The 27,252-nt window shown below is 43.1% G+C and overlaps 1 protein-coding gene across 1 annotated transcript in view; it reads right to left on the bottom strand.

Moving 5' to 3' along the window:
* NT5DC3 (5'-nucleotidase domain containing 3) overlaps nucleotides 1-27,252 on the bottom strand; it is a 63,209-nt gene that overhangs the window by 28,993 nt on the left and 6,964 nt on the right. Inside the window, exons 2-4 of the mRNA XM_039252907.1 lie at nucleotides 12,376-12,560; nucleotides 2,141-2,215; nucleotides 1,644-1,699 (exon numbers count right to left, since the gene is read on the bottom strand). Coding sequence (XP_039108838.1) covers nucleotides 1,644-1,699; nucleotides 2,141-2,215; nucleotides 12,376-12,560 — 316 coding nt within the window. The remainder of the gene's footprint in view (nucleotides 1-1,643; nucleotides 1,700-2,140; nucleotides 2,216-12,375; nucleotides 12,561-27,252) is intronic.

Below are 27,252 nucleotides of genomic sequence, written 5' to 3'. Positions count from 1 at the left end.
AAGAACAGGCCCCGAGAGGAACTGAATAACCACCGTGGCTACCCAGGGAGGCTCAGCCCCGTGAGGCACCGGGCGCTACTACGGGATGTGCTCCAGCAAGACGAGGGAGTAAAGCCAGAGAGAGGAAGAGAAGGGAACCAGGGAATGGGGAGAGAGGCAAACGCAAGCCCCAGGATGAGCGATCAGAGAAGGAGGGTAGTCAAATTAAAAAAAAAAAAAAGTAACTAACAGGTTATCTAAAACATTTGTTGAATTGTTGCGAAATAAACACATGGATGATATCTGTGACGGAGCATTTAGAAAAAGCTAGGGACACCGCTACAGAAAATGAGGCAAATAAAAAATGATGTTATTATTAAATCTAAGAAAAGGCAAGCACTGTTCAAGAAGAGAGGGGTCACGGTGCATGACCTGGCGTAAGAAGGAGTAAGATGTGCAGAGTCATAATGCAAACACTGACCAATGCTGGAGAAACAAGCAGACACGGATTGTCATGAGGCTCTAGGAATGAGGCAGAAATAGTGCATGTACGCACACCAAGTGCTGTCCCGTGGCAGAGATGATGTCCAGAGTTAATAAGTTAGGAAACAGAAATATGGAAAATAAGCACATTATTTAGAAATAGGAAGAAAAACACACACACACAAAAATCAAGAGTGTAAAGGAGTTGGGGAGTAAGTGGGGACAGAGGGCTAGGGCTGTCCACCATGACGCTTTCAGCCCAGATTCTGTGAACATATTTAACTTGGATTAAAAAAAAAATGTTAACTTTAATTAGAGAGTTTGTGGGGTGCCTGGGTGGCTCAGTGGGTTAAGCGACTGACTTCGGCTCAGGTCACGATCTCGTGGTTCATGAGTTTGAGCCCCGCATTGGGCTCCGTGCTGACAGCTCAGAGCCTGGAGCCTGCTTTGTATTCTATGTCTCCCTCTCTCTCTGCTCCTCCCCTGTGCTCACTTTTGCTCTTTCTCAAAAACCAATAAACATTAAAAAATTTGTTAAAAAAATAAAGAGTTTGTGAAAGAAAAATCTGATATGCACACCTCTTTTTTTAAGGTACAATAACCACACTCCTAAATCCTCCCTAAATTCAAGAATTAGAAAGGCAAAATCCTTCATTTTCAGTTACAAAGATTTGAAACTGAGTTAAGTGCTTCTACTAATTCCAATAAATGGGGAGAAATGTCTTCATATCCAAACTACTCAACAGCCGTGGTGGGAACAAAGACCCGCTGCCTAACCCCGGCATCCCTCCCCCGCAAACCCATACTCCAGGACCCTCCCTCAGCTGGCAGACAGGCACCTCAAGAGAGCCCGTCCTCCCGCAGAGTCCCCAAAACACCCCCTCAGAGTCTAAGCACATGTCTATCAGTCCTTCATCGCCTTGGTCACTCTGGACTGCAGTCACTGGTTTATTTATGTGGCTTCCAACTTACGCTCCAGGCTCCTTGGGGCATCCTTGTAAGCCAAACCCTCCGGGCCTGAGATGATAGTTAGTGCCAATAAATGTTCTTGAAGGAATGAGTGAATGAATCACAAATACACACACTGCAACCCTCTTCATCGCTAAGCAGTCAGTGCGTCTTGAACCCCAAAGCCACTTGGTTACCTTGGGTGAATTAAATTTACCTCCTCTGACTCTTACCTGTAGACGGTTCCCAACTGGATGTAATGAAAAGCATCGATCTTCATCAAAACTGCCTTCAAAAACATAAACACATGCACAGGTGAATAACCAGACACACAGTATATTTAATGAGAACTGTAGGGGATCAGTAAGAATCCTCTAGACGCCAGGCTGACAGGACAAGGAAGCACACTGAGTGTTTCTGACAGGTCTGCTTGCTGATGAAAGCACTGTGCAGCCTGTCACGGAAATGACTAAAAAATCTGCAAAAACAGTATGACAGCTGACTCTTCCTTCTAGAAATAAACAGTATCTTCCAAATGGCTAAATGCATTCACTCATTTTTTTCTAATACACAATCTTCTGAAAAAGACTTCTGAAAAAGATGGGTTTTTTAATAATTCGGTTCGGCAGCCCCAAAGAATATAACTGAAAATCAGCAAAGAAAAGCACCAAGAGTGCATGTTATTCCCAAACACTATCAAACTGTAAAAGAACATGAGGATGAAACCTACCCGCTGCACGTCATAATGAAGTCCACGAATTGCAAAATTTGGGTCATACTCATACTTCCTGATTTCCACTGGATACTAAGAGGAAAAAATGAAAGGAAGCATTTTTTAGCTAACAAAGTACTAAGTTCAAGACAGTGTCCACATCTGGTCCCTGTACAAAAGCTGATGTGGCTGATGCACTTTGGTGGGAAGACAGGATCAGGACAGAACATAGCTTAGCCCTCTGTTTCCAGACCAAGTTCCTCTTGGCCACAGAGTCCTCCCTCCACCCCACTCCTGTTTATCTGCCCAAGCACAGGTAAAGCCTCACCCCTGCCCCAGTTTCTCTCATCTTAACTCCCCCTGCCATCCCTTCCCTATGCCTCAGACTCCTATATCCCTAAGACCCCGGAAACACATCTGCCTCTACCTCCAAGGCTTCACTTCCTCCTATTGTATGAAGGCTGCTGATGAACAGTCCCCTCTGTTAGAAACACTTTTCCCAACAGGTTACCAACCATCCATTCAGCTCATATTTGAGCACCTCAGTGTATCAGCTCCCTGCATGGCCCCACTACCAGGTTCCATATAGAGACCCAACTGGAAAACATTTCAAAGGCGGACAGGGGCCCCCCACATAGCATTCATTGTTTTCCTCATCCAGACTGTCAGCCGCTGCTCACCCTCCATGGGCTGGAAAGGCCCCACCATTATCAGGTACAGTCTTCCACCCACTAAGGCCAAGAGGGCCCTGCTTCTCGGCATGTGGTACCCAGATCCTGCCCGAACCCTGCGAACATGCACAATATCTAGAGGCAGCTAGGTTTCCCTGGCATTTCCTATTCTTAAACCATTCCTCAAACGCTGCAAAAATCCCAGCTCCATTCTTATCTACTGGATTAGGCATCCAAGTCCTTCTCCCCCTCCCCAAATCTCAGAATTAGAACACCAGTTACCCCAAGGATAGCACCAATGTTCCGAGCGAGGTGTCTGCCGCTACCGCACACAGGCCCTACCATTCCCATTTTACAGATGGGGCACCAGGGCACTGAATGAAATGATGTGGCCTGGCCACACAGTTGGGGTATGGTGGGACGGGGAGTCAGGCTTAGGCCTTTTTGCCTGCCCTCCCGACTCCCCTCCACCCTTGGAGTACAGTCTTGCGGGACAAAAGAGTACTCCTGAGCCTAGAGAGGCTATGTCACCAGGGTCTTCCAATCACGATGTCAACTGCTTACTAAACACCTAGACAGCTATCAAGGTGCACAGGAACCTCCTCGCAGGACTGGACTAACTTACCATGACCAGGGCCACATTTGTGCGAGGACGCGTCCTGCTCCCACCAGGCTGAACCGCACGCAGCAAGAGTTCAGGCGGCTCAAAGTGCTGACTCAAATGTCACATCTGAGCTCATTTATCTGTTGCCTGCCACTCGTGCCAAGAAATCACCAGATGCTATTTCCACTCAGGGGCATTTCCAAGACTTCTGAACAGTCTGTACAGTTCCGCGTCTTTACTAACACACCCTGTACACACATCCCCGGGCCCCACCACACGGCGCCGAGGTCCAGCCTCCTGAGTGAGGCCGTGGGACCGCCCGAGATCTCTGGAATCTCCTCCTGAACTTCGGAGGGAGGAGGAAGGGGTAGGACACGGAGGAGATATTTCAACATTCCTGCGAGAGGTGCCTTTTCACTGAGCCACATGCCACACGCTGTTCTGGGCCGTTCTGTGACTTTATTCTAGGTACTCCTCACTCCACCAGCACGGAGGAGGTGGAGCATCTCAGGTCCGTATGTTGAATAATCTGAGAAGTAGAGTCAAGTGAACTGCGCAGGCTCACATAGACAGCGGCTGAGCCAGGACTCGAACCCAGCTCCGTGTCACACTCATGCCCACTTCAATCCCCTGTAATCAACTCTGACAAACTCTGAGCCGCCACAGGAGATGCCTGTCCTGTGAGTTTGCTCAGGGGGCTCACGGTAAGGAAGGCAGGGAGGGCTCGTGGTGCAGGAGCGAGACAAAGCGTGCGCTCCCTGCGCACGGACGACGCGCGAGTGAGACAGAGCCTGCGTTCTCCACGCACGGACCGCGCGGGAATGAGACAGCGCGCATGCTCTCTTCTTACGGACCGCGCGGGAATGAGACAGCGCGCATGCTCTCTGCATACGGACCGCGCGGGAATGAGACAGCGCGCATGCTCTCTGCACACGGACCGCGCGGGAATGAGACAGCGCGCATGCTCTCTGCACACGGACCGCGCGGGAATGAGACAGCGCGCATGCTCTCTGCACACGGACCGCGTGGGAGTGAGAGACGCAGCACGCGCTATGTGCACACCGCACTGACCGTACAGAAACGTGACAGAACATGCGCCCTCTGCGCCCCGACCGTTGGAGGCTGCAGCAGCTCCTTCTCTAACAAGGTCTATCCAGACCCCCGAGCAGGACACAGCCCAGTGTGACACGGCCACGCACCCACTCGTGGGTGCCAGAGCCACCCCTGATAGACACGCAGTGACCAGAGACTATGGCAGAGGCGGCTAAAAGGGACTCATGGGCCACTATCGTCACAAGGAACCCAGACCCCAGCGCTGCGGGACCAGGATCGAATCCCAGTCCTACTGTGTGCTAGCTGGGTGACGCTGGCAAGTCTGTCTCGCTGTGTCGGGTTCTCATCTCCGGGGTAAGGCCACCAGGAGTCCTACCGCAGGTGAAGCAGGGAGGATAAAACAAAGGATGCGTGGGGCGTGGGGGCGAGGGGGCGGCTGGCCCCGGCAGTAGAGCATGCAGCTCTTGAACTCGGGCTTGGGAGTTCAAGCCCCACATCAGGTATAGTAAAAGTAAAATATTTTTAAAACTTCATATTTAATTAGAAAACAAAGCGGGGGGAGGGGGGGCTACATGAGGGGCGGCAGGCAGTCTCTGGCACGCAGCCCTAGCAGGTGTGCAATGAAACGGAGTGGCTCTGCTGGACTAGGAATTGGGAGGCCTCGGCTTTCACACCCACCCTTCTAGCCTCTGCTACTTCCCAGAGGACTTCAGGCAAGTCGTAACCCCTCCAGGCCCCCTTTGTACAGAAAATGAAACGGACTGGGGTGATTTCTCTGCCCCACTCGTGCCCCTAAATTGTAATTCCCCGCCACCCGATAAAGTCAAAGATGTCCGCATGGCGGGCCTCCTTCCAACTCACACACGCGCCCGGGCCTGTGTGCGCGCACACAGACGAGCTTGCCGCGTCTCTGGGAATAACCGTCACCAGGAATGTCCCGTCCAGGAAGCCAGAACTGCTCCCCTCAGCCAGGGCGTTGCCCTTCCCTTCCAGTGGCCTAGGACTGTATTCTTCTAGACTCTTCACCAGGAAGTACGCTTCCCTCCAGTGGCCTAGGACTAGATTCCCTGGACTCTTCAGAGTTGAGAAACTTTCCACCAGCCTGAAAAACATGACTCATTCAATGTGTCATGAAGATTACTTGTGTCTCTAAAAGCAGAACAAAGGGTATAAAAAGATAAAAGACCAGGGGCGCCTGGGTGGCTTAGTCGGTTAAGCGTCTGACTTTCGCTTAGGTCATGATCTCGCGGTTCGTGGGTTCGAGCCCCGCGTCGGGCTCTGTGCTGACTGCCAGCTCAGAGCCTGGAGCCTGTTTCAGTCTGTGACTCCGTCTCTCTCTGACCCTCCCCTGCTCACGCTGTCTCTCTCTCTCTCCTAGAAATAAATAAAAATATTAAAAAAAAAAAAAAAAAAGATAAAAGACCTGCACTGGGGATTTTTATTAACCCTGTCAGGTTTCCTTCAGTACCTGGATTGGTTCTAATTCCAAGGGTCATCTGAGCAGTCTGGCACATGGGGACAAAGGAAGAGCAAGATGCTCCAGAAATGTCCCTTACGAGCACATGTACCCCAATGTTCATAGCAGCACTCTCCACAATAGCTAAAACATGGAAAGAGTCTAAGTGTCCATCAACAGATGAATGGATCAAGAAGATGTGGTTTATCTATACCATGGAATACTACATGGCAATGAGAAACAATGAAATCTGGCCATGTGTAGCAACATGGATGGACCTTGAGGGTGTTATGCTGAGCGAAATAAGTCAGGCAGAGAAGGACAAATATCATATGTTTGCACATATAGGAGGATTAGGAGGAACTTAGCTGAGGAATAAGGGGGAGAAGAAGGGGGGAAATGGTGGGGGAAAGGGAGAGAGGCAAACCATGAGAGACTCTTGAATGCTGACAAAAACTGAGGACTGATGGATGTGGGGGGAGGAGGGGATGGAGGAGGACACTTGTGGGGATGAGCACTGGGTGTTATGTGGAAACTAATTTGACAATAAACTATTTGTAAAAAAAAAAAAAAAAAGAAAGAAAGAAATGTCCCTTACAGCTTCAAGCACAGTTAATACCCAGAAGTACCCACTCTGGATACCCAGGAATGTGCACGTCCTTCCTCCAGGTCTGCAGCTTGGCCATGCGCCCCCTTTCTAGCTAATCACAGAGTTCTCGACACAACTAACAACCTCTACATCACAACCTGTGAGTTCCTCAGGTCCAGATGCCTGTAAATACACGTTTTCCAGAGGTCTCTGTTCGAATGTTTCAGGAGCCTAAAAGATGAGTTTAGTTAGTGGCAGGTTAGAAGGGCATGAAAATAAAGTCCTCTAAAGTCTTAACAAAATGGGAAGCAAGTGCAAATCCATCCACATCTGAGCGGTAATTCCACACCGGGCACAACACTCTCATCTCACTGTGTATCTCAATAAATAGGTCACGTGCTTACTGAGCAGGTACTTTATGCCAGGGCCTGGGAATACAGCAGCAGCGAATAGACAGAACAGATTGGACAGTCACTGCCCTATGTTTACATTCTATCGTGGGGAGGCAGACATATACAAATACGCAGCAGAATGGCCCCGTGGTGAGAAGTACCACAGAGCAAATGCACTACAAGGGCTCAGGGAGCTGAAGAAGAGAATAAAAAGAGGAGGAGCAAGGCCTTGCACCACCTGGGGCTGGGAGGGAAATTCCAAAGCAGAAGAAGAGCAGGTGCAAAGGCCCTGGTAGTTCAAGGAGCAATGAGAACTCTGGTGTGAGAACAGGTGGGGAGGGAAGTGGGGGCCTGGGAGCACCGGAAGGCCTTCTCTGTCATTCAAAGTATGCTGGGAGAGCTTCAGGGGGGGTTGGGTCCAGGAGTGATATGGTCAGTGGGTGATGGTGGCCTGGCCCAGGGTGGTGGCAGTGGGGGAGAATGGGATAGAGTTAGAACATGTTTTGAATGAGTATCTTTTGAAAGAGTGAAAAGAGAGCTCATGGCTGCACAGAGTGACCTCCCAAAGAGCAGAGCATGGAAAAGGGAGGAGTAACTTTGTGGTGCAGAGACCCTATAAACACACCTCGGCCACATGATCAAGGCCAACATCATGGGCAGTGAGTCATGTAGACAGCTTGTACCCTTGATATGATGGGGTGAGAATGACACTTTACCTCTGTGATTTTCCTCTCCCAGAACCCACCACCTCAGTCTAATTATGGGGAAAAAAAAATGGCAGACAAATCCCAGGAGAAGGCATCCTAAAATATACCCTACTAGTACTCTTCAAAACTGTCAAGGTCATCACAAACCAGGGAATTGTGAGAAATTGTCAAAGCAGAGCCTAAGGAACCATGACAAGTAAATGTAATGTGGCATCCTGGATGGGACCCTGGAACAGGGAAAGAACGTCAGGTAAAAACAAAGAGAATCTGAATCCAGTATGGACTTCAGTTAATAACAACATATGAATGTGGTTCTTCAGCTGTAAGAAATGTACCACAGTAAACTGTGATCAAGAGGAAACCAGGCATGTGTAGACACAGGAATTCTCAGTATTATCTCTGCAACTTGTCTGTAAACCTAAGACTCTCCTCAAATTAACAGTTTATTTTTTAAAAAACAAGAGGGAGCGCCTGGGTGGCTCAGTTGCTTAGCGTCCAGTGCCAGCTCAGGTCCTAATTTCACAGCTTGTGAGTTCCAGCCCCACACTGGGATCTGTGCTGACAGCTCAGAGCCGGGAGCCTGCCTTGGATTCTCCATCTCCTTCTCTCAGTGCTTCTCCCCTGCTTGTGATCTCTCTCTCTCTCTCTCTCTCTCAAAAATAAATAAACATTAAAAAAAAATTTTAACAAATATATAAAAAAGAGAAAGTGAGAACCCATAGCATTCACTGAGTGAAACACAGGAGAATGTGAGGGGTCATGGCTGATGTTAGGCTCTAGATTTGAAAAAAAAAGGTGACTATTCATCAGTGCCTGATGATGACAGGGAACATTGAGGAGGGGTGTGGATCTGGAAGATGAAGTCAAGAACTCTTATTACTCTATTTCTATTCCTTAGTGGGCCCATGAAAGGAAAATACAGACAGAGTCATTACCCTAGATTTTGTTCTATTTTTATGAAAACTTGTTTTTCTTTTTTAAAAAAAGCATAATTAAGGGACTAGAACTTTTACATTTGCTTTTTGGGAAGATGCTAAATTGCAAACTTACTGTTCTATTACTGTGCATCTCAAAAGCAGATGTCTTTCCATCTCTACAAGTACATTTAGTCTTTGGCAGGAAAAATGGCACCAAATTAAATGCCTCTTGGAAGAATTATTTTGTTTAATCAGAGCAAGAGAAAAATCTGCATAAGCATAATTGACTCTATTAATATGCCTGACATAATTAGTGTTATGACTTATTTCTTTTATCCAAACAACAGACATAATGGGAATGAAACTCCGTGATCTTAAATCCAGAAGCTTTTATAATCATGATTGCACCTTTTCCCCCCACCTATTGTATCTCCCTTTTTTCCTAAATTTCATACATTTTTTATCTTCATAAATTTTTTATCATCATGAATATTTTATTTCCATGTGAACAACAGGATGGAAATGAAAGGTGTGTTATTAATCTCATAAGGAACAACATGGAATAAATATTTATGTCTTGGAAACAGAATCTAAGTTCAAATTCTGGTTTTGTCTCCTGATCTCGAGGCTTTGAACTACGAACTCATCTCCATTAGTCTCAGTTTCCTCACCTGTAAAACAGAGACAATATCTATTTGCATGGTTGTCACACATATTAGAAATAACAGTAGTGGGCCACCTGTGTGGCTCAGTCAGTTAAGCATCTGACCTTGATTTTAGCTTGGGTCAGGTCATGAGTTCAAGCCCCACATTAGGCTCTGCACTGACAACAAAGGGCCTTCTTGGAACTCTCTCTCTCTCTGCTCTTCCCCACTTGTGCGCTCTCTTGTGCGCGCTCTCTCTCTCTCTCAAAATAAATAAACTTAAAAAAAAAAAAGAACAGTAGTAATAGATAACATTTATTGAGTGTTTTCTATGGGCCAGGCACTTTATATATATATTAACTCATTACAACAATGACATTGTGAGGAGAGTTCTGTTACTGTATCCATTTCACAGAGGAGGAAATGGAGGCTCAGAGAAATTAGGTGAGTTTCTCAAGATTTACTTGAGAAGTGGTGAGTGTCAGGATCTGAACACCAGCAGTCAGGCACTAGAACCTGTGCTTCTAGCACCAAGCAGAAAATCCACAGAGACTGTTAATAGAATGACCATTATTTTATAAGTGAATATCAAAGTCACAGCAAATGCCACAGATGACCTAGGTCTAGAACGCCTTCAGCAATGCCACACCCCTTCAGTTCAACCTCCCCATGGGGTGGTGGAAAAATGGTGCAGGTTGGCAGACAGGGCAGCAAGGACAGGACCCCCTAGTTCGTACTCTACTTTCTTTTTTTTTTTTTTTTTTTACAAATAGTTTATTGTCAAATTAGTTTCCACATAACACTCAGTGCTCATCCCCATATGTTTCTTCCTCTTTTCCTCCCCCCCTCCCCCCCACATCCATCAGTCCTCAGTTTTTGTCAGCATTCAAGAGTCTCTCATGGTTTGCCTCTCTCCCTTGTTCGTACTCTACTTTCATCCTTACTGTCAAGGGAAACGTCTGCAAGTTAGACAGAAGAGAGTTTCCTGAACAGATGGGCAAATGCAGCTGGATGGCAAGTGGCTAGATGGGTTTACGTGTGGTAAAGTGGCCACAACTAAAGAAAGCTGGCTGTTGGCTTAGTGGCAGAAGGGAAGGTTATTTTTGACAAATGCCATTTCTTCATTTGAATAAGGAGAAAATGACTTGCTTATTAAATCCACTGATAACCAAAAGCTGAGGGGATCAGGAAATATATTGCCTCAAATGGTCAGGATCAAAAACTAATGGAAACTTTGATAGCATTAATAAAGGTATGGTATCCAGAACCAGGAAGGTGATGGTCTCCCTCTGTTCCATACTAGTCAGACCCCACCTGCAGTAATACCTTCAGTTTGGGGACTCACATGTGAGGGGGATAAACCAGAGCACACACAAAGAAGGGTAACTCAGATGATAAAAGACCAGAAAGGAGGCCAAATGAGAATCGTTGAAAAAACTAAGAATGATCAGCCTGGGAGAGACATCTTGGACAGCATAACAGCTGGACTATAAAACATGTAGCCCAGTAGACTAAACACTATCCTAGCAGATAAATCAGGTATTAAACATTAGTTCTGGATTTCACACACCTACCAGTCTGCCCACCCCTAGCCCACCTCTGCTGACAAATGCGTTCCAGACTCCCTGGAAGTATCACCTTCTTTGTTGTTTTCCCAATTCTCTCAAGCACAGAAAGTTGCTTCAACCTCCTCTACACATCCCTAGCTCTTTGTTCAGGTGCATGGAGATGCCTCCAGCAAGTGGCCGCATAATTTCCTCTGCTTACACGACTGACTCCCCACTACAATGTTGGTCCCTGTGTGCTACTCATCCCCACTCCCCCTGCTTCTACTGCAGGGCCTGGTGTGGAGGCTGAAGGAAGTGTGAAGGAATAAATGAAAAGAGAAGAGATCAATGGTGAAAGCTGTCTGAAGGCAGAATTGTTCAACCCCTCAAATCAGAAGTGCCCCCCTGCAGTAATGCACTCTGGTCGGAGCCAGACCCTTGAGCTGCACTTCTCAGGGCATTCTGGAGTTCTCAAAGGGCACTAGGACCAAGTGACCTCTGAGGATGCTTCTCATTCAGGCTCCTGAAATAGGTACTCAGCTGGACTACAGAAAAGCATGTTGGGTTCTGTGTGTTTCTTTCTGCCTTCCTTACTATAAGTTCTCAACAACACTACACATCAGAAGCCATTCAAATGTTCTTTACATAAGAACAACTCAAGTCAGGGGTGCCTGGGTGGCTCAGTTCGTTGAACATCCAGCTCTTGATTTCAGCTCAAGTCATGATCTCATGGTTCACGGGACTGGGCCTCCACATCAGGCTCCGTGTTGACTGCGGAGACTGCTTCAAATTCTCTCTCTCTCTCTCTCTCTCTCTCTCTCTCTGCCCCACCTGTGCTTTCTCACTCCCTCTCTCTCTCTCTCTCGCTGTCTCTCAAATAAATAAACAAAATAAAAACTAAAATAAATAGAACAGAACAACTCAAGTCAATGATGAGGGTAAAACACTGCCTATCGTTTCAAGGATTTCTTCTAACCAGAGCTCAGCAGGCTGTTGGTTCATCAGCTCTTAGAGAAACTACATCACCACTCAGTGAGAAATGAGAGCACAAAGTCTCTTCCAATCTTCACTAACGCATAACTTGAAAGTCTTTCATTAAAGACACATCTAGAGGTTTAAACACACACACACACACACACACACACACACACACACAACTGTTTTCTGGTACAAAGTTCCAGTGATGTGAGATAAACAATAGATCTCTACTAGAGATCTATTACACAGCACAGCACCTATAGCAAACAACACTGTATTACTAAAACATCTGCTGAGAGGGTAGATCATATGTTAAGTATTCTTACCACACATGCACGCACAAATAATAATAATAATAATGAGGGGGGCAGGAGGAAACTTTGGGAGGTGACAGATAGTTTATGACCTTGATGGTGGTGATGACTTCACAAGTGTACACTTATCCCCAAACTCATCAGGTTATACACATTAGGTATGTACAGCCTTTTGTATGTCAGTCACACCTCAAAAACAGTGGTTTAAAAAAAAAAAAACCGTCTTCCAGATAGAGTCATTCGGAATGGAACAAAATCTACTCATTCATCCAACAACAATTTACTAAGTGATGTCTGTGTGCCAGGTACAGGGCCAGATCTGCTCACAGCTGTTCTTCAGTGTCAAGGAGGAGGGAGGCCACAACGTCCCCATGCTCTTACCCGGTGTTCATTGATGAGAAGATCCCGAGCAGCATTAAATATCAGCGTGTGGAGGTGCTTTGAATAAAACACCAACGTATAATCATAATCAAAGCCGTAGATTTCAATGTCCGACAGGCTCATCTCATTGTTTGAGAAAATGGCATCCGGATTTAACAAGTTGTTCATAATTGAAGGAACCAAGTCTAGAAGTAAGAAAAAAAAAAAAAAAAAGGGAAAAAATGTATATTATACCATATGATCAATAAGGGTTAGTAGGATTCCTCAGTGCATCAGCCAAAGTACAAGCATGAGAAGCCAGTCATAAAGAACTGCATATGAGGTCATTCCATTTATCTGAAATATCTAGAACAGGAAAGTCAAATGGAGAGACTGCTAATGTGTGTAGATTCTCCTTTTGGGGTGATGAAAATGTTCTCCAGTTGGTGATGAGTGATGGCCAGATGGCTGTTGTGAATATACTGAAAGCCACCAAATGGGAGACCTTCAAGTGGGTGAATGGTACAGTATGTCAGTAATATCTCAGGCATCTGGGTGGCTCAGTCGGTAAGCATCTGACTCTTGATTTTGGCTCAGGTCACAATCTCACAGTTTTGTGAGTTTGAGCCCTGCATCAGGCTCTGCACTGACAGCACAGAGCCTGCTTGGGATCCTCTCCCTCTCTCTTTCTGCTCCTCCCCAACTTGCACTGACTCTGTCTTTCTCAAGATAAATAAGAAAACTTTAAAAATAGTATCTCAATAAAACTTTATTTAAAGAGAATCTTTGGGGGTGCCTGGGTGACTCAGTTGGTTGAGTGTCCAACCCTTGATTTCAGCCAGATCATGATCTCACGGTCATGAGGTCAAGCCCCACTTTGGGCTCTGCACTGGCAGCATGGAGCCTGCTTGGAATTCTCTCTCTCTCTCCTTGCCCCACTCTCCACTTGCGCACAGGTGCAGACTTTCTCAAAAATAAAATAATAAAAAAGAAGAATCTTTGTTTCAATATCACAAAAAGATTTGTTTGGTTTAAAAAAGAACATATGCTAGGTACAGATCTCAGAAGATGGAGAAACATTTAGATAATTAAATTTAAATATCACACATCATCTCCTCACCCAGAAAAAAACTATTAGCATTTAATGCACTGACTGCAGTATCACTGCATGGATGTGTTTTATGCAGTTGGCCTCACAGTGCATATATAACTTTGTGGGCTCTCCTCATTGAACATTCTAGTGTGAATGTGTTCTCCGATCACCACCAACCGGTGCAAGTATGAAATAAACCAGCACGACAGCATCATTCTTCTGTCTCCTTACTGCACTGCCCAAAGTATCACATCATTCTCAACAAGTTACAAAAGAAGCCTGAAGATAACATCTTTGCATTTTATTTTTACTTTCCTGGAACACAGTTAAGAATTCGTAATTTTTCATTTTCTACCCACAATGACAATAAGAATAAAACTACAGAGGGAGGCATCTCCCAATTATTAGAGGAATCAGAAGGTGCATGGACAGAGAGTAGCCCCCTAGAGCCTAATGATGACAGATGAGCTGATCACAGAGGTGAAATATCGGACTATCGGTCTTCAACCACCATATCCTCAATGAAATCAGGACTAAAGACTGCACAATAGATTTCCAAAGACAAAACGGAATTGTGATATTCAGTTAGTCCTTCCGTGGCAAGAACCTCTTCATGCAACATTCTGTGACAAGATTCACTCTATTCTCCTAAATGGATATATCACTGTATTCTTTCAACTTTTATGATGTTTGCACACCAAAACGGCTCATACGTGGGCAAATGCTGAGAGCAGGGGACTTTTTGGTAAATAGGTACAAATATCTAACACATGCACACAAAACTCAAACCATCCATATCTGACTGCTCTTTACATTACTGAGGACAACCTCTCAGCACCACTATAGGAGCTAATATTTATTGAGCACCCACTATATGCTACATGCTATCACAGCACTTAAACCTTACATGTTATCATATCACTTAATCCTTACAGCAATCTTAGGAAGCAAATACTGTAGTAGCCCCATTTTACATATGAGGATATGCGAGCACAGAAATTACGTAGTTTGCTGAAGTACACACAGTACTCCGAATGGCAGAGCTGAGATTTGAACTCTTCCCCATGATTACGGGAATCAACAAGCATTTGAGAAGGGTGTACTTTACCCTACATAATCCTATGTCACTTTGGTGCTCATCAGAGAGTCTACACGGCTTCCTCTTTCCCTTCTTACTTCTTTGTAGCTAGGAATGGCCCATGTTACCCACTTTCATTCTAAGGGGCCACCTGAAATATTCAAAAGGTATTGCTTTCGCAGGGTGGGTGGCAGCTCCCATGAGGAGACCAGGCTAGCCACTAGCAGGTGTTCTGAGCATTTGAGAAGGTTCATTACAGCTTCACGGCTTATATCCCTTTGAGGATCTAATAGAAGCTATAGAATCCTCTCCCCAGAAAAATGCACATACAGATTTTGCAGAAAATCCCAGGGAGGTTCACCCCTGAAGCCTATTCATGGCCACTAGGTAAGCTGTCATTTCACACTAACTTAAAGCTCAGCCTTTATATTCCCACACAGAATGTCCAACAAAAGCAAACGTATGGGGGTGCCTGGGTGGCTCAGGTGGTCGAGGATCTGACTTCAGCTCAGGTCATGATCTCACAGTTCATGAGTTTGAGGCCCACGTCAGGCTCTGTGCTGACAACTCAGAGCCTGGAGCCTGCTTCTGATTCTGTGTCTCCCTCTCTCTCTGCTCCTCCCCTGCTCATGCTCTATCTCTATCTCTCACAAAACTAAAATAAAACATTTAAAAAAAAAAAAAAAGGCAAACGTATGACTAAATGAATGAATTTGTAAACACACGCATGTATTTCTGTCCCACTGACAACCTCGGTATGGCTGAGTCTACTAAAAATCCAAATAGTCAAGATGCACCAACGATTCCATTTTATTAGTTTTCTTTTGTCCAAAATCAATGAGACATTCACCTTGGCTTTCTTTTGCAAATTAAGACACACTTGAGGACAGTAAACAAGGCAGTATCATTTTTTTAAAAAAACGTGAAGGTAGACAGTTCATGAGAACTAGTCCCAGGAAAGGGAGAAGCTAGTAGTTCCAAGCTCTTTGGCATGTAACACCACAGATCTTCTGGCCTTACATAATCAATGGGCCACTGCAGACGATGCTATTTTCTGAATATGACTGACCACACGGCACCATCCATAGCAAGTAAGTAACGCAGGATCATTTACAGAGTGACCAACGGCTCTACTTTCACAAATGATCTTTCCATGGTAAGTTCTAACAGCCTGCTTTAATTAGAAGTTCATGTTTACAAAGTGTTGGCAATAAAGTCTCTCTCCCTTTCTACAACCTGAGAAGAAAATGTGAAGCCATCAAGGAACCCTGCTGTGATGGAAAATCGCTACCAGCACACCTCCAAAAGATGCCCAGGAATGTCTGGCTTGTGTGAAAGCCCAAGGTGTATTCATCACATGAACATCATCACCAAAAAGCTCAGATGTTTAATTTGTCATCACTCAAAATATACATGAGGAACATGGGAAGCTAAAAAGGGATTTCAATGCCCCATAAAACCATTTCAAAAAAGTTCTGAGAACAAATACGAGGAATTACAAGGCAAAAGGAAAGAATGCCAAACACTCACAAAAAGACAAACAATCTGTCTAAACTGCAGACTCTAAAGTATAAATGGAAGAAGGGCCCTTGACCTATGTACTTTCCCAAAGCAGAAATAAGATGGGGTACCAATTTAGAAAGTGAATTCCTTTTGTACCTAATGGATGATGACAGTAAGACTATACAGTTATTAGTACAAATAAATGGAGAGACAGCTCTATTACTCTGTCCAAAGCTCTGACAACAGCCTGGTCCCAACGCAGACACCTGGGCTAGAACAGGGAGGGCAACTGAGCCCCCACTAGACTTTGCATGACTGAGAAGGAATTTGGTGACGGCTGTCTATAGTAAGCCACAGACTGCTGCTCACTGCAGCATAACCTAGCCTCAGCTGACTACCATAGCTACTATTTCTCTAATATGCTGGAAATTTCTTTGGGAAATCAGCCCTCCCCAACTGTATGGTCTGTATGACCTCAGTGAGATTCCATTCTCCCAGGAGGAGAGCACATGACCCAAACCTGGCCAAACAGAGGAGCTGAATTCCCTCACCAACATGAATTCATTTGGAGAAGGCTTAGGACCCACTCTAGCCAATCATCATCATACTTTCCCTACAGCCAAAGTAAACCAGTAAGTTCCAATCAGGAAAATTTCTGAATGTATATGGGAATTTCATAGAAGAGGCATTCTTTTCTTCCAAACTTGGATCGAAAAGGATATAAAACTAGAGATGGTTGGGACCAACACAAAGAACCTTTAAAAAGGTTAGTGGGGGAGAGGGGAGCCCTGGGTGGCCCAGTCAGTTAAGCAACCAACTCCTGATCTCAGCTCAAATCTTGATCTCAGGTCAAGAGTTCAAGCTCCGCATCAGTCTCAGAGCTGCTTATGAAGCCTACTTTATTTTTTTTTAATTTTTTTTAATGTTTTATTTATTTCTAGGAGAGAGAGAGAGAGGGAGAGACAGCGTGAGCAGGGGAGGGTCAGAGAGAGAGGGAGTCACAGACTCTGAAATGGGCTCCAGGCTCCGAGCTGGCAGTCAGCACAGAGCCCGACGCGGGGCTCGAACCCACGAACCGTGAGATCATGACCTGAGCAAAAGTCGGACGCTTAACCGACTAAGCCACCCGGGCACCCCTATGAAGCCTACTTAAAAAAAAAAAAAAAAAAAAGCCAGTAGGGAAGAAAGCAAGGTCAAGACACAGAAACTCCCCAATGACATACTTGGATCAACTTATGTTTAAAGCTAATACTACCTCTGGATTTTTCAATTGCACAAGTCCATAAAATTTCTTCTTAAAAAGTTATTTTTTTTGCTTAAGCTAAATGTTTGGGTTGGATGTTTTATTGCCTGCAGCCAAAAAGATCTTAACTAAAAGTTCACTTCAAGCATATTCAGCCACTCAAAGTTCTTACTTCCTACAAATTTTAACTTTTTAACTCAGTATTAAATACATTCCCTATTTAGTCTTTAAAGCATTGTTCCTATCTTAAATTCTTCTTCATATGCCCAACTTTCAGCAAGATGGGTAATCTTCCACTACCCTGTTCTCCAAAATATTCTGTAGTTGAGTACCAACTTGAATTAAATTCACCTGGAATATTCTGTCTCTCTTTTTCTAACTACATAAACACTGCCTAGCTATATTAAAAAAATGTCAGATAAGATTTTTCTTTATACTGTGCTGCAAAACAAACACCATGTGAATCAAAGAATTAAAGTTTTTAAAAAAATATTTAAAAGGTATGAAAGCTAGATCAATTACTATTTATCTCATCTTTCTAAACATACAAGCATTAACAATAAATCACAAATGCAAAACATCAACAGATTTACAATCTAAAAATTTTAAATATCTGTGTATCCAAAAATATCAAAAACAATAATTTGAGGGAAAAGGTTCTATTAAATGGAAATTTAAAGGTAAAAAGCAAAAAACTAATATGCTAAATATTAACAAATCCAGGGGCACCTGGGTGGCTCAGTTGGTTAAGCCTCCAACTCTTGATATCAGCTCAGGCTTGAGTTCAAGCCTCACACTGGGGTCCACATGAAGCCTACTTAAAAAAAAAAAATCTAATAAAAAAAGGATAAAGGGGATGTGGCTGGGTGACTGAGTCACTTAAGCATCCAACTCTTGATTTCAGCTCAGGTCATGATTTCAGGGTTCCATGGGATAGAGCCCTGCATTGGGCTACACACTGATAGCACAGAGCCTACTTGAGATTTTCTCTGTCTCTCTGTCTCTCTGTCTCAAAATAAATAAATAAATTTTAAAAAAACATAAAGGATCAGATTTCCTCCATAAAAGAGGAAATTAAATGGCTAATAAATGCAAATGTTCAACCATTCTAACCATAAACAAAATTCAAACAATTAGACAGTTAACTCTCTCTGAAAGATGAATTAGAAATGGTTTTACTTTACTTCATTTATTTTTTTTCTATAAGAAACATGTGTTACTTGGCTAAGGAATAAGAGATGTCATTTTCCTCCCATCAGATTGTACCAATATTTTTGTTGCTTTTGTTGTTGTTTGTATGTGTTCTTGGGGGGGGGGGGTGGTTCATTCTCATTTGGGTTTTTTTCTTTTTGTAATGTTTATTTATTTTTGAGAGAGAGAGAGAGAGAGGACAAGAGAGGGGCAGAGAGAGAAGGAGACACAGAATCTGAAGCAGGCTCCAGGCTCTGAGCTGTCCTCACAGAGCCCAACATGGGGCTCGAACTCATGATTCGTGAGATCATAACCTGAGCCAAAGTCTGATGCTAAACCGACTGAACTACCCGGGACCCCCTCTTGTTTTGTTTTCAATGACAGAACAGAGTTGGTGCTCTTGCTAAGACTGGGCAGGATCACTCCTGGCTATTTAGGAGTGTCAGTCAATTCAAACTTTCTAGAAAGCAGGTTGGCAATAAGTACCAGGAGTCTTTTTAAAACATTCATACCCTTTGATCTAATAATTCTCCTTCTAGGAATCTGTGTTAAGGAAATGTTCAGAAGTGTGGATAAAGATTTACATACAAAGATTTTATTACAGTGATATTAATAAAGGAAACCCTGGGAGAAAACTTGCTCCATTTGCAAGATCAAACACGTTAATGAGAATAGGATCTAAGAGAAAAGCTAAAATGTACTTGAAAATCCTTGAAATTCAATTTTTGGGCAATGCAAATCACAATCCCAGAGACGTAAAGATGACATTTTTCTTTAATTAATTAGGATTTTTGTTTTTGGTATATGCCCTAGACTTCAAACTGTTCTCCCAGGGAAAAAAAAAAAAAAAAGAAGAAGAAGAAGAAAAAACATTCAGATTAAAGTCCCTGAAGAAGAAAAAGAAGGGAAAGGGGGGAAAGGAGAAAGAAACAATTTTTTCTCTTAGAAATTACAAAAAGCAGACGGAAAGCCTACGTTTCCCCTACATATACCACCACTAAGCTTTCCGTGAATCTTCCCAAAGCTCAATGGCCCAATAAGGAATCCTCGTAGCTAATATTTATGTGCCTTTGCTATTCACCAGGCCCCAGATGAAGGTGCATAGACCTCACTGAATGTAGCTATTATCCCTGCTTTAAAAAGAAACTTTTAAAAATAAAGATGGAACTAAAGTAATAGCTCAAGGTCATAGTTTTTTTTGTAATATACATTTATGCTCCTAAATCAACAAAGAGCAGATTTAAAATATTTGATTTTCTCTAAATTGACCAAATCTCTACTTCAGTTTATATTTCATCATATTCATACATTTAATGAATATTCATAAATATTCAAAATACTTTCTTAATTATTTCATATTTCTTTAACATGGCTTCAAATTCTCTTGTAAAAGATCATGGGACGCCTGGGTGACTCAATTGGTTAAGGTCCATGGTGACTCAATTGGTTAAGATCTCTGTTTCAGCTCAGGTCATGATCTCACAGTTCATTGGTTCGAGCCCCATGTCAGGCTTGTGCTGACAGTGCAGGGCCTGCTTGGAGTTCTCTCTCTCTCTTTTTCTGCCCCTCTCCCTCTCGTGCTGTCTCTGTCTCTCTCAAAAATAAATAAACTTAAGGGGCGCCTGGGTGGCTTAGTCGGTTAAGTGTCCGACTGTCGCTTAGGTCATGATCTCGCGGTTCATAGGTTCGAGCCCTGCGTCGGGCTTTGTGCTGACCGCCAGCTCAGAGCCTGGAGCCTGTTTCAGTCTGTGACTCCCTCTCTCTCTGACCCTCCCCTGCTCACGCTCTCTCTCTCTCTCCTAGAAATAAATAAAACATTTAAAAAAATAATAATAAATAAATAAACAAACAAACTTAAAAAAAAAAAGTTCACACGTTGGGGCACCTGCATGGCTCAGTTGGTTAAGCTTCTGACTCTTGATTTTGGCTCAGCTCATGATCCCAGGATCATGGGATCAAGCCCGATGTGCTCTGTGCTCAGCACAGAGCCTGCTTGGGATTTTCCCTCTTTCTTCCTCTGCCTCTCTCCTCCTCTCACTCTCCAGATAGAGAGAGAGACAGAGAGAGAGAGACAGAGAGATAAAGTTTGCCTGTTAAAAAGAAGATTTCAAAATTTCTTTTAAAAGGATACATATAGAGGAGTACCTGGGTGGCTCAATAGGTTGAGTGTCAGACTTCAGCTCAGGTCATGATTTCACGCTTCATGGGTTCAAGCCCCATGTTGGGCTCCATGCTGACAGCCTAGAGCCTGGAGCCTGCTTCAGATTCTGTGTCTCCCTCTCTCTCTGCCCCTCCCTGACTCACGCTCTGTCTCTCAAAATTAAATAAATATTTTTTAAAAATTTCTAAGGATACATATAGATTGAAAATATATGAAAGAAAGGTATAGGAACTTTTTGTGTCTCTGTTGAACCAGAACTTACCTGCCCCTCCACTGTCTCTACCTCAAGTGAGCTCAAGTTCTCTACCCAAATTGTAAAGCTTTTAATGTTTCATCTTTAATTGCCAAGTGAAATGATAAGGAAAAGACAATCACCTTAGATGATTTTCTCTTAGCAAACTTCACCAGTTACAACATCCTCCTGTCAAGCAAGACTTGGGCAAGCACAGTCGGTTCTACTGACACCTGTCTAAAAAACGTGAATGTGTCCTAATGCAATCAGTGTGTTAGGCAACAATCTGACCATAATGCAAATTTCACGTTTATGTTTAGAATGTTATGTTTAATGCCAACAAACGTGATCTGATGTGATTATGACCACTTTTATCCTTTCTGCTAATAAGCAGTTACAGTAAGGGAACTAAGAGTAGAGCAAACAGTGTGACTTGCAATATAGGTGATTCAAAGGAACGCTATTAGAGCTTAGAGATTCTAATATAACTATTTTTAGCCAGAAACTACTTTTTTCCAGTATCCCTAGTTTCTCGAATGGCCATTCAATTATAAATCACCTTTACTTCTATAATAGTCCCATAGATGCAGAGACAAAACCAAGCGACCAATGTATCCTTTTCACCATGAAGGTAAACATTATGGGGTTACCTGCCCAGCACACCCCAATCCTTAGATAAGAAATGACCCTTCCGCACCTCCAAACACGCAAATTCTGTGTTCTGGGATCCTCCACCAGCCCTCCAGCTGTGGTTGGTGGTCCCGACTAGAGCACCAGATTCACATTGGGCCACAATTCCTACTCCTGTGGTAGGAACCTGCCTCAAGCCAGGTGAGCCCTTGCCTTATTTCTTTGTCTTTACTTAATAGCTTTATTGAGGTAGAAATGATGTATAAGAAATTGATGGGGGTGCCTGGGCGGCTTAGTTGGTTAAGCATCTGACTTTCGCTTAGGTCATGATCTCACGGTTCGTGGGTTCGAGCCCCGCGTCGGGCTCTGTGCTGACTGCCAGCTCAGAGCCTGGAGCCTATTTCGGAGTCTGTGATTCCCTTTCTCTCTGACCCTCCCCTGCTCACGCTGTCTCTCTCTCTCTCCTAGAAATAAATAAAACATTAAAAGAAAAAAATTAAAAAAAAAAAAAGAAATTGATGTACACATGATGTATAAGAAATCACAGTTTGACAAGGTCTGACATATGTATATACCTATGAAGCCATCATCCCAACAAAGATAATAAGCATATCTAACACCCCCAAACATTTCCTCTTGCCCCTTGAATTCCCCCTTTACCCTTGAGACCATCCCAGGCAACTACTGTTCTATTTTCTTTTTAAAGTTTATTTACTTTATTTTTCTAACGTTTATTTATTTTTGAGAGACAGAGTAAAAGCAGGAGAGACGTAGAGAGCGAGGGAGGCACAGAATCGGAAGCAGGCTCCAGGCTCTGCGCTGTCAGCACCAAGCCCAATGTGGGGCTCAAACTCATAAACTGTGAGATCATGACCTGGGCTGAAGTTGGACACTTAACCGACTGAGCCACCCAGGCGTCCCAAGGTTATTTTATTTTTGAGAGAGAGAGAGAAAACACACACACACACACAAGGAGGGCAGAGAGAGAGAGAGAGAGAGAGAGAGAACCCCAAGCAGTTTTGCACTGACAGCACGGAGCCTGTAGGGTTCAACATCACCAACTAGGAGATCATGACCTGAGCTGAAATCAAGAGTTGAATGCTTAACCGACTGAGCCACTGAGGCATCCTTGTTCTATTTTAGATCAGATTTATTTGCATTTTCTAGAGTTTTATATAAAAGAGATCACACAGCACGTAGTATCTTGGTAAACTGGTTTTCCCACTTACTCAACTCTCAGGAATTTTTTCAGTAAGCACTTACTGCACACCTACTATGTGCCAACTACTGTACAGGGAGCTGCGCAGGGATGCTACGTGAGTAAGCGAGAAAGCACAAGCTCTATAGTGAACAGCATCACAGGCAGTGGGGGGAGACTGAGAACCGACATACTGACAAGTGAAGCGAAGAGAAACTCAGCACGTTCCCCTCTCAGAAGAGCTGGTAATTCAAAAGTCATTTGTACTGCATCTATAAATCTAAAAGGCACTTCTCATTTTTCCATTAGTTTAGATATTTCATCCAGGGAAAAGCAATTCATGACAATTACAACTACTCATCTGAATAATTAATAATGCATATGACATTTGCACCATTCCTATCAAAAGTTAAAATCACATCTTATTATCTGTAAATAATATCTGTAATTTTGCCTGCTCTGTAGAAATCTATCATGCTTCCTAACATTCCAAAAATAAAACCACATGGGACTACATTTGAAATAAAACTACATCTAATAATGGTTTAATGACAACCTAATCTTAAGACATTTAATAAAACACACAGGTAGGGGCTCCGGGCTGGCTCAGCTGGTAGAACATATGACTCTATCTCAGGGTTGTGAGTTCAAGCCCCACCCTCAGTATGAAGCCTACTTCAACAACAACAACAACAAAACCCAGGGGTGCCTGGGTGGCTCAGTTGGTTGAACATCCAGATCTTGATTTTGGTTCAGGTCATGATCCCAGCACCATGGGATTAAACCCCACGTCCAGCTCTGCACTGAGCATGGAGACTGTTTGGGATTCTCTCCCTCTCTCTCTCTCTCTACCCCTCCCCAACTTGTGTGCACACGCATATGTTTTCTCTCTCTCAAGTAAAAATACAAAACTTAACAGCTCAAAAGAAAAGTAAAAGTACATTTGTTTCATGAGGGAAACTTCTCAGGAATAGCCATATCAAAAGATCAAATACTAGGCAAGCTGTCAAGAATTTTTTCCTTCAAGTATGGAGGAAGTAGAAAAGGAATAAATATCAGTGCCTTCTATACCATCCACTGGGCACTTCACATTCATTATCTTGATTAGTGGTCACAAGAACTCCCTAGGGTAAACACTGCTACCCCCAGTTTGCAGATGAGAAAAAGGCTGAGAATTCAGGAATGTCCAAGGTCATACACTTAGCAAACAACAAAATGTAGGTCAACTGCCTGGCAAACTATTTGGCACATAGCAGGTGCTTCATAAATGTCAGTCCCCGTCTCCTTTTCTCATGCATTCGACTAATATTTTTCCTAGATCAGCATAATCCTAGAAGCCATATCTTCTAACTCTTTCATGGGATCTCTGAGGTCAAAACTATATTCATAATCATGCTTAAATGTGGCAGACAGAATACTGTTGATGAGGACATCAACATCCTAATCCCTAGAATTTGTGGATATGCTACCTTTACATGGCAGAGGAGAACTGAGGTTGTAGATTAAAATCAGGCTGCTTATCTTATCTTAAAGAGAGATTAACTAGTTTATCTAGGTGGGCCCTCATCACAAGAGTTGAGTGTAGAAAGGACAGAAGATTCAGTGTCACAGTGATGAAATGTGAAAAAAAGCTCCACGGACCATTACAGGTCCATTGGTTTAGGTTCCCTTTGAAAATGAAAGGGGCCCTAAACCAAAGAATGCAGGAAGCTTCTAGAAACTGGGAAAGGCAAGAAAGAAAACATTCTCCACTAGAGCCTCCAGAAAGGAACGGAGTCTTCCCAACACCAGTGAGACCCATTTCAGACTTGTGACCTCCAGAACTTGGAACTGATTTGTGCAGTTTTAAGTCACTAAATTTGTCAAAAGAGCAATAAAAATTTAATACAGAGATTGTTTGCCTTTTTCACTCTTATTCCCTCACCAATCCACAGTGGAGTTTTCCAGAGGCTACATGACGTCAGACAACTCAATGCACTGAATGCAGAATCCGATCAGAGATTCCAGTCATCACCTGTTAATCCAGACATCACAGGAATTTGCAAGAATGTGAAACTATGACATTCTTCTAAAGTTCTTTTATTTAGGGAAATGTTCCTTTTTCATTAAAAAAGTTGGTCATTTATGTTAGCAGGTAACAGATTCGCTGTTATATCAAATGAAATGATAAATCCCTATATTTTAATCTCTCATTTTTAATTTCTAATACAGCCACTATCAGTATAATCTATATAAACAGAAAAATGTGGGGATCTTCAATAATTTTAAGTGTGTAAGTCCTGTGAGCAAAACATTTGAAAACTGCTACCCTAGCTCTGCCTGCCCTGTTCACTATGATAGTTAAAGTAAGTCACACATAGACGATACTCAAAAAATACTTGTTAAATGAAATGGAAACTCAAACAATATTCTGATTTTGAGAGTAATCATGTTTCTCAAGTAGGTTTTCCTGCTCAAAAGAGAACAAAAGAAGCATTCCAGGTGAGCCCAATGTTATCATAAGGGTTACACTGTGGAGAGTTACAGCTCTAAATACAAGTTAAAACTTTATTCCGGTTTACGTATCATTATCTCATAAATTCACTTAATATAAAACAGTTCCCCCAAATCCTCGTAAACTGAAAACGAGGAGTTTCTCACAGTCAGGGACCAACCCATCAAAGTACAAAAATGTACTCTTACCGAGCCTGATCAATCAGCTAACCTCTCTTTCTCACTGCACCATCTTGATTAAAAATAAAAGAAAAAAATAAAATACCACCGTTTTTCTCCTAAGTACTTGCTAATAATTCATGACAGGCATATAAAGAAGTTCTAGAGGGAACAAATGATCTTCAATCTGCTAAATGCTTTTTTTAACAATTATAGGAGATAAGGCTTTTTATTCTCTTTTCCTTCATCTAAAATACAGCTTGTCAATACAGGAAATGGCAAAGCCAGGACCTCATTGACAGGAAACTTCACACAAATGAACCCAGCCTTGGTCTCTAGGTGTTCAAACAAAAGCACCATGCTCATGGGGGCAGGGCCGGCTGCACCCCTCGCTCTGAACCAGTCAGACTACTTGCGGCTTCCTGTCGTTGGTACCAAATGGTTCACTTTCATTGGGGTAACAACAAACCAGACTGAATGCAAAGACCAGCTTCCAAAGTAATGAAGTCAAGGGGAGGGGCCAGGATGATGCATGATCACCATCTTCATATTTAAACAGCTATCATATGGGAGAAGAATTAGAATGACTCTCCGTGACTCAAACCATCCAAAATAAAACTGGCAGCCTTGTGCTCATATGGCAAACTCAAGCAGATGCCAGATGGCCACTAATAAGAGCTATGGAAAAAGGGATTCCTTCTTCCAGCAAAGGAATGGATAGATTCTAGGACCCGTAAGGGTCCCTCTGCTTCTCTTCTAATTTAGGAATTTCTTTCCTACCTGAAAAATGTGGAAATGATTAAGTGGCATGTTTCTCCCTGAAACCTTTTTGCTACTTTTTCCCATGCCCACAGGATCATCAATATCTTATACCTAAACAAAAGAAGATATTTAAAGAATACATCTGACGATTTTTAAGACACACGGAAAGGTAAAAAGATATTACATTCCCATCAGACAGTTTAGGAAATAAACCCCTTAAATCTTCACCTCCATTCTCCTCCCACCAAAGAAGTAACGACTACCCTGACTTTGGTGTTTATCATTCTGCATTTTTTACTTTTAGCACATGCATGCATATCCCTGTAAGTGATCTATTGTACATCTTTTATGTGTTTTCAAGCCTTAAAAAATTAGTATGCAACTGGGGGTGCCTGGGTGGCTCAGTTGGTTAAGCCTCTGACTTTGGCTCAGGTCATGATCTCATGGTCCATGAATTCGAGCCCTGCATCAGGCTCTGTGCTGACAGCTCAGGGCCTGGAGCTTACTTCAGATTCTGTGTCTCCGTCTCTCTCTGCCCCTCCTCTGCTCTCACTCCACCTCTCTATCTCTCTCAAAAATAAATAAACATTAAAAAAATTTTTTTAATTAGTATATATCTGCAACTTGTTTGGTTTTTTTTCATATATATACACACATACACACACACACACTCTCAGTATTGTTTTTACAAGAGTCATCCATGTTGGTTTATAGGCACAAGTCTTATTCAGGAGACAACATATGTCTTCAGTAAGTATTTTGGGCTGCATCCATGGACCATACATTCTGTTGTAACTACCCAATTCTGATGTCCTAGCACAAAATGAGCCCCCCAAAATATGGAAACAAATGGATATAACTGTGTTCCAGTAAAATTTAATATACAAAAATAGCAAGCAAGATCTGGCCCATGAACTACAGTTTGCAACTCTTCCTCAAGTAAACATTATTTTCTTTCAGTGTCCCTTCAGTATTTGTCCGATATGAACACCTGCTGGGTTTCTTTGGTTATAGCATTTGCCCCAAATCTCTTTTCTCATCTGTTAATTCCAACCTTTCTTTGTTAGTGAATCTCTTATAACAGCATCCAGCTAGATTTTATTTCTTATATCTGAGCTGACAATCTTTTAGTCTGAGTTTATCATGATTACTGAT

The sequence above is a fragment of the Hyaena hyaena genome, unplaced genomic scaffold (genome assembly GCF_003009895.1).
Source record: "Hyaena hyaena isolate Hyena2069 unplaced genomic scaffold, ASM300989v1 scaffold_432, whole genome shotgun sequence".
NCBI lineage: Eukaryota > Metazoa > Chordata > Mammalia > Carnivora > Hyaenidae > Hyaena > Hyaena hyaena.
This window is presented reverse-complemented; position numbering and strand designations above follow the sequence as displayed.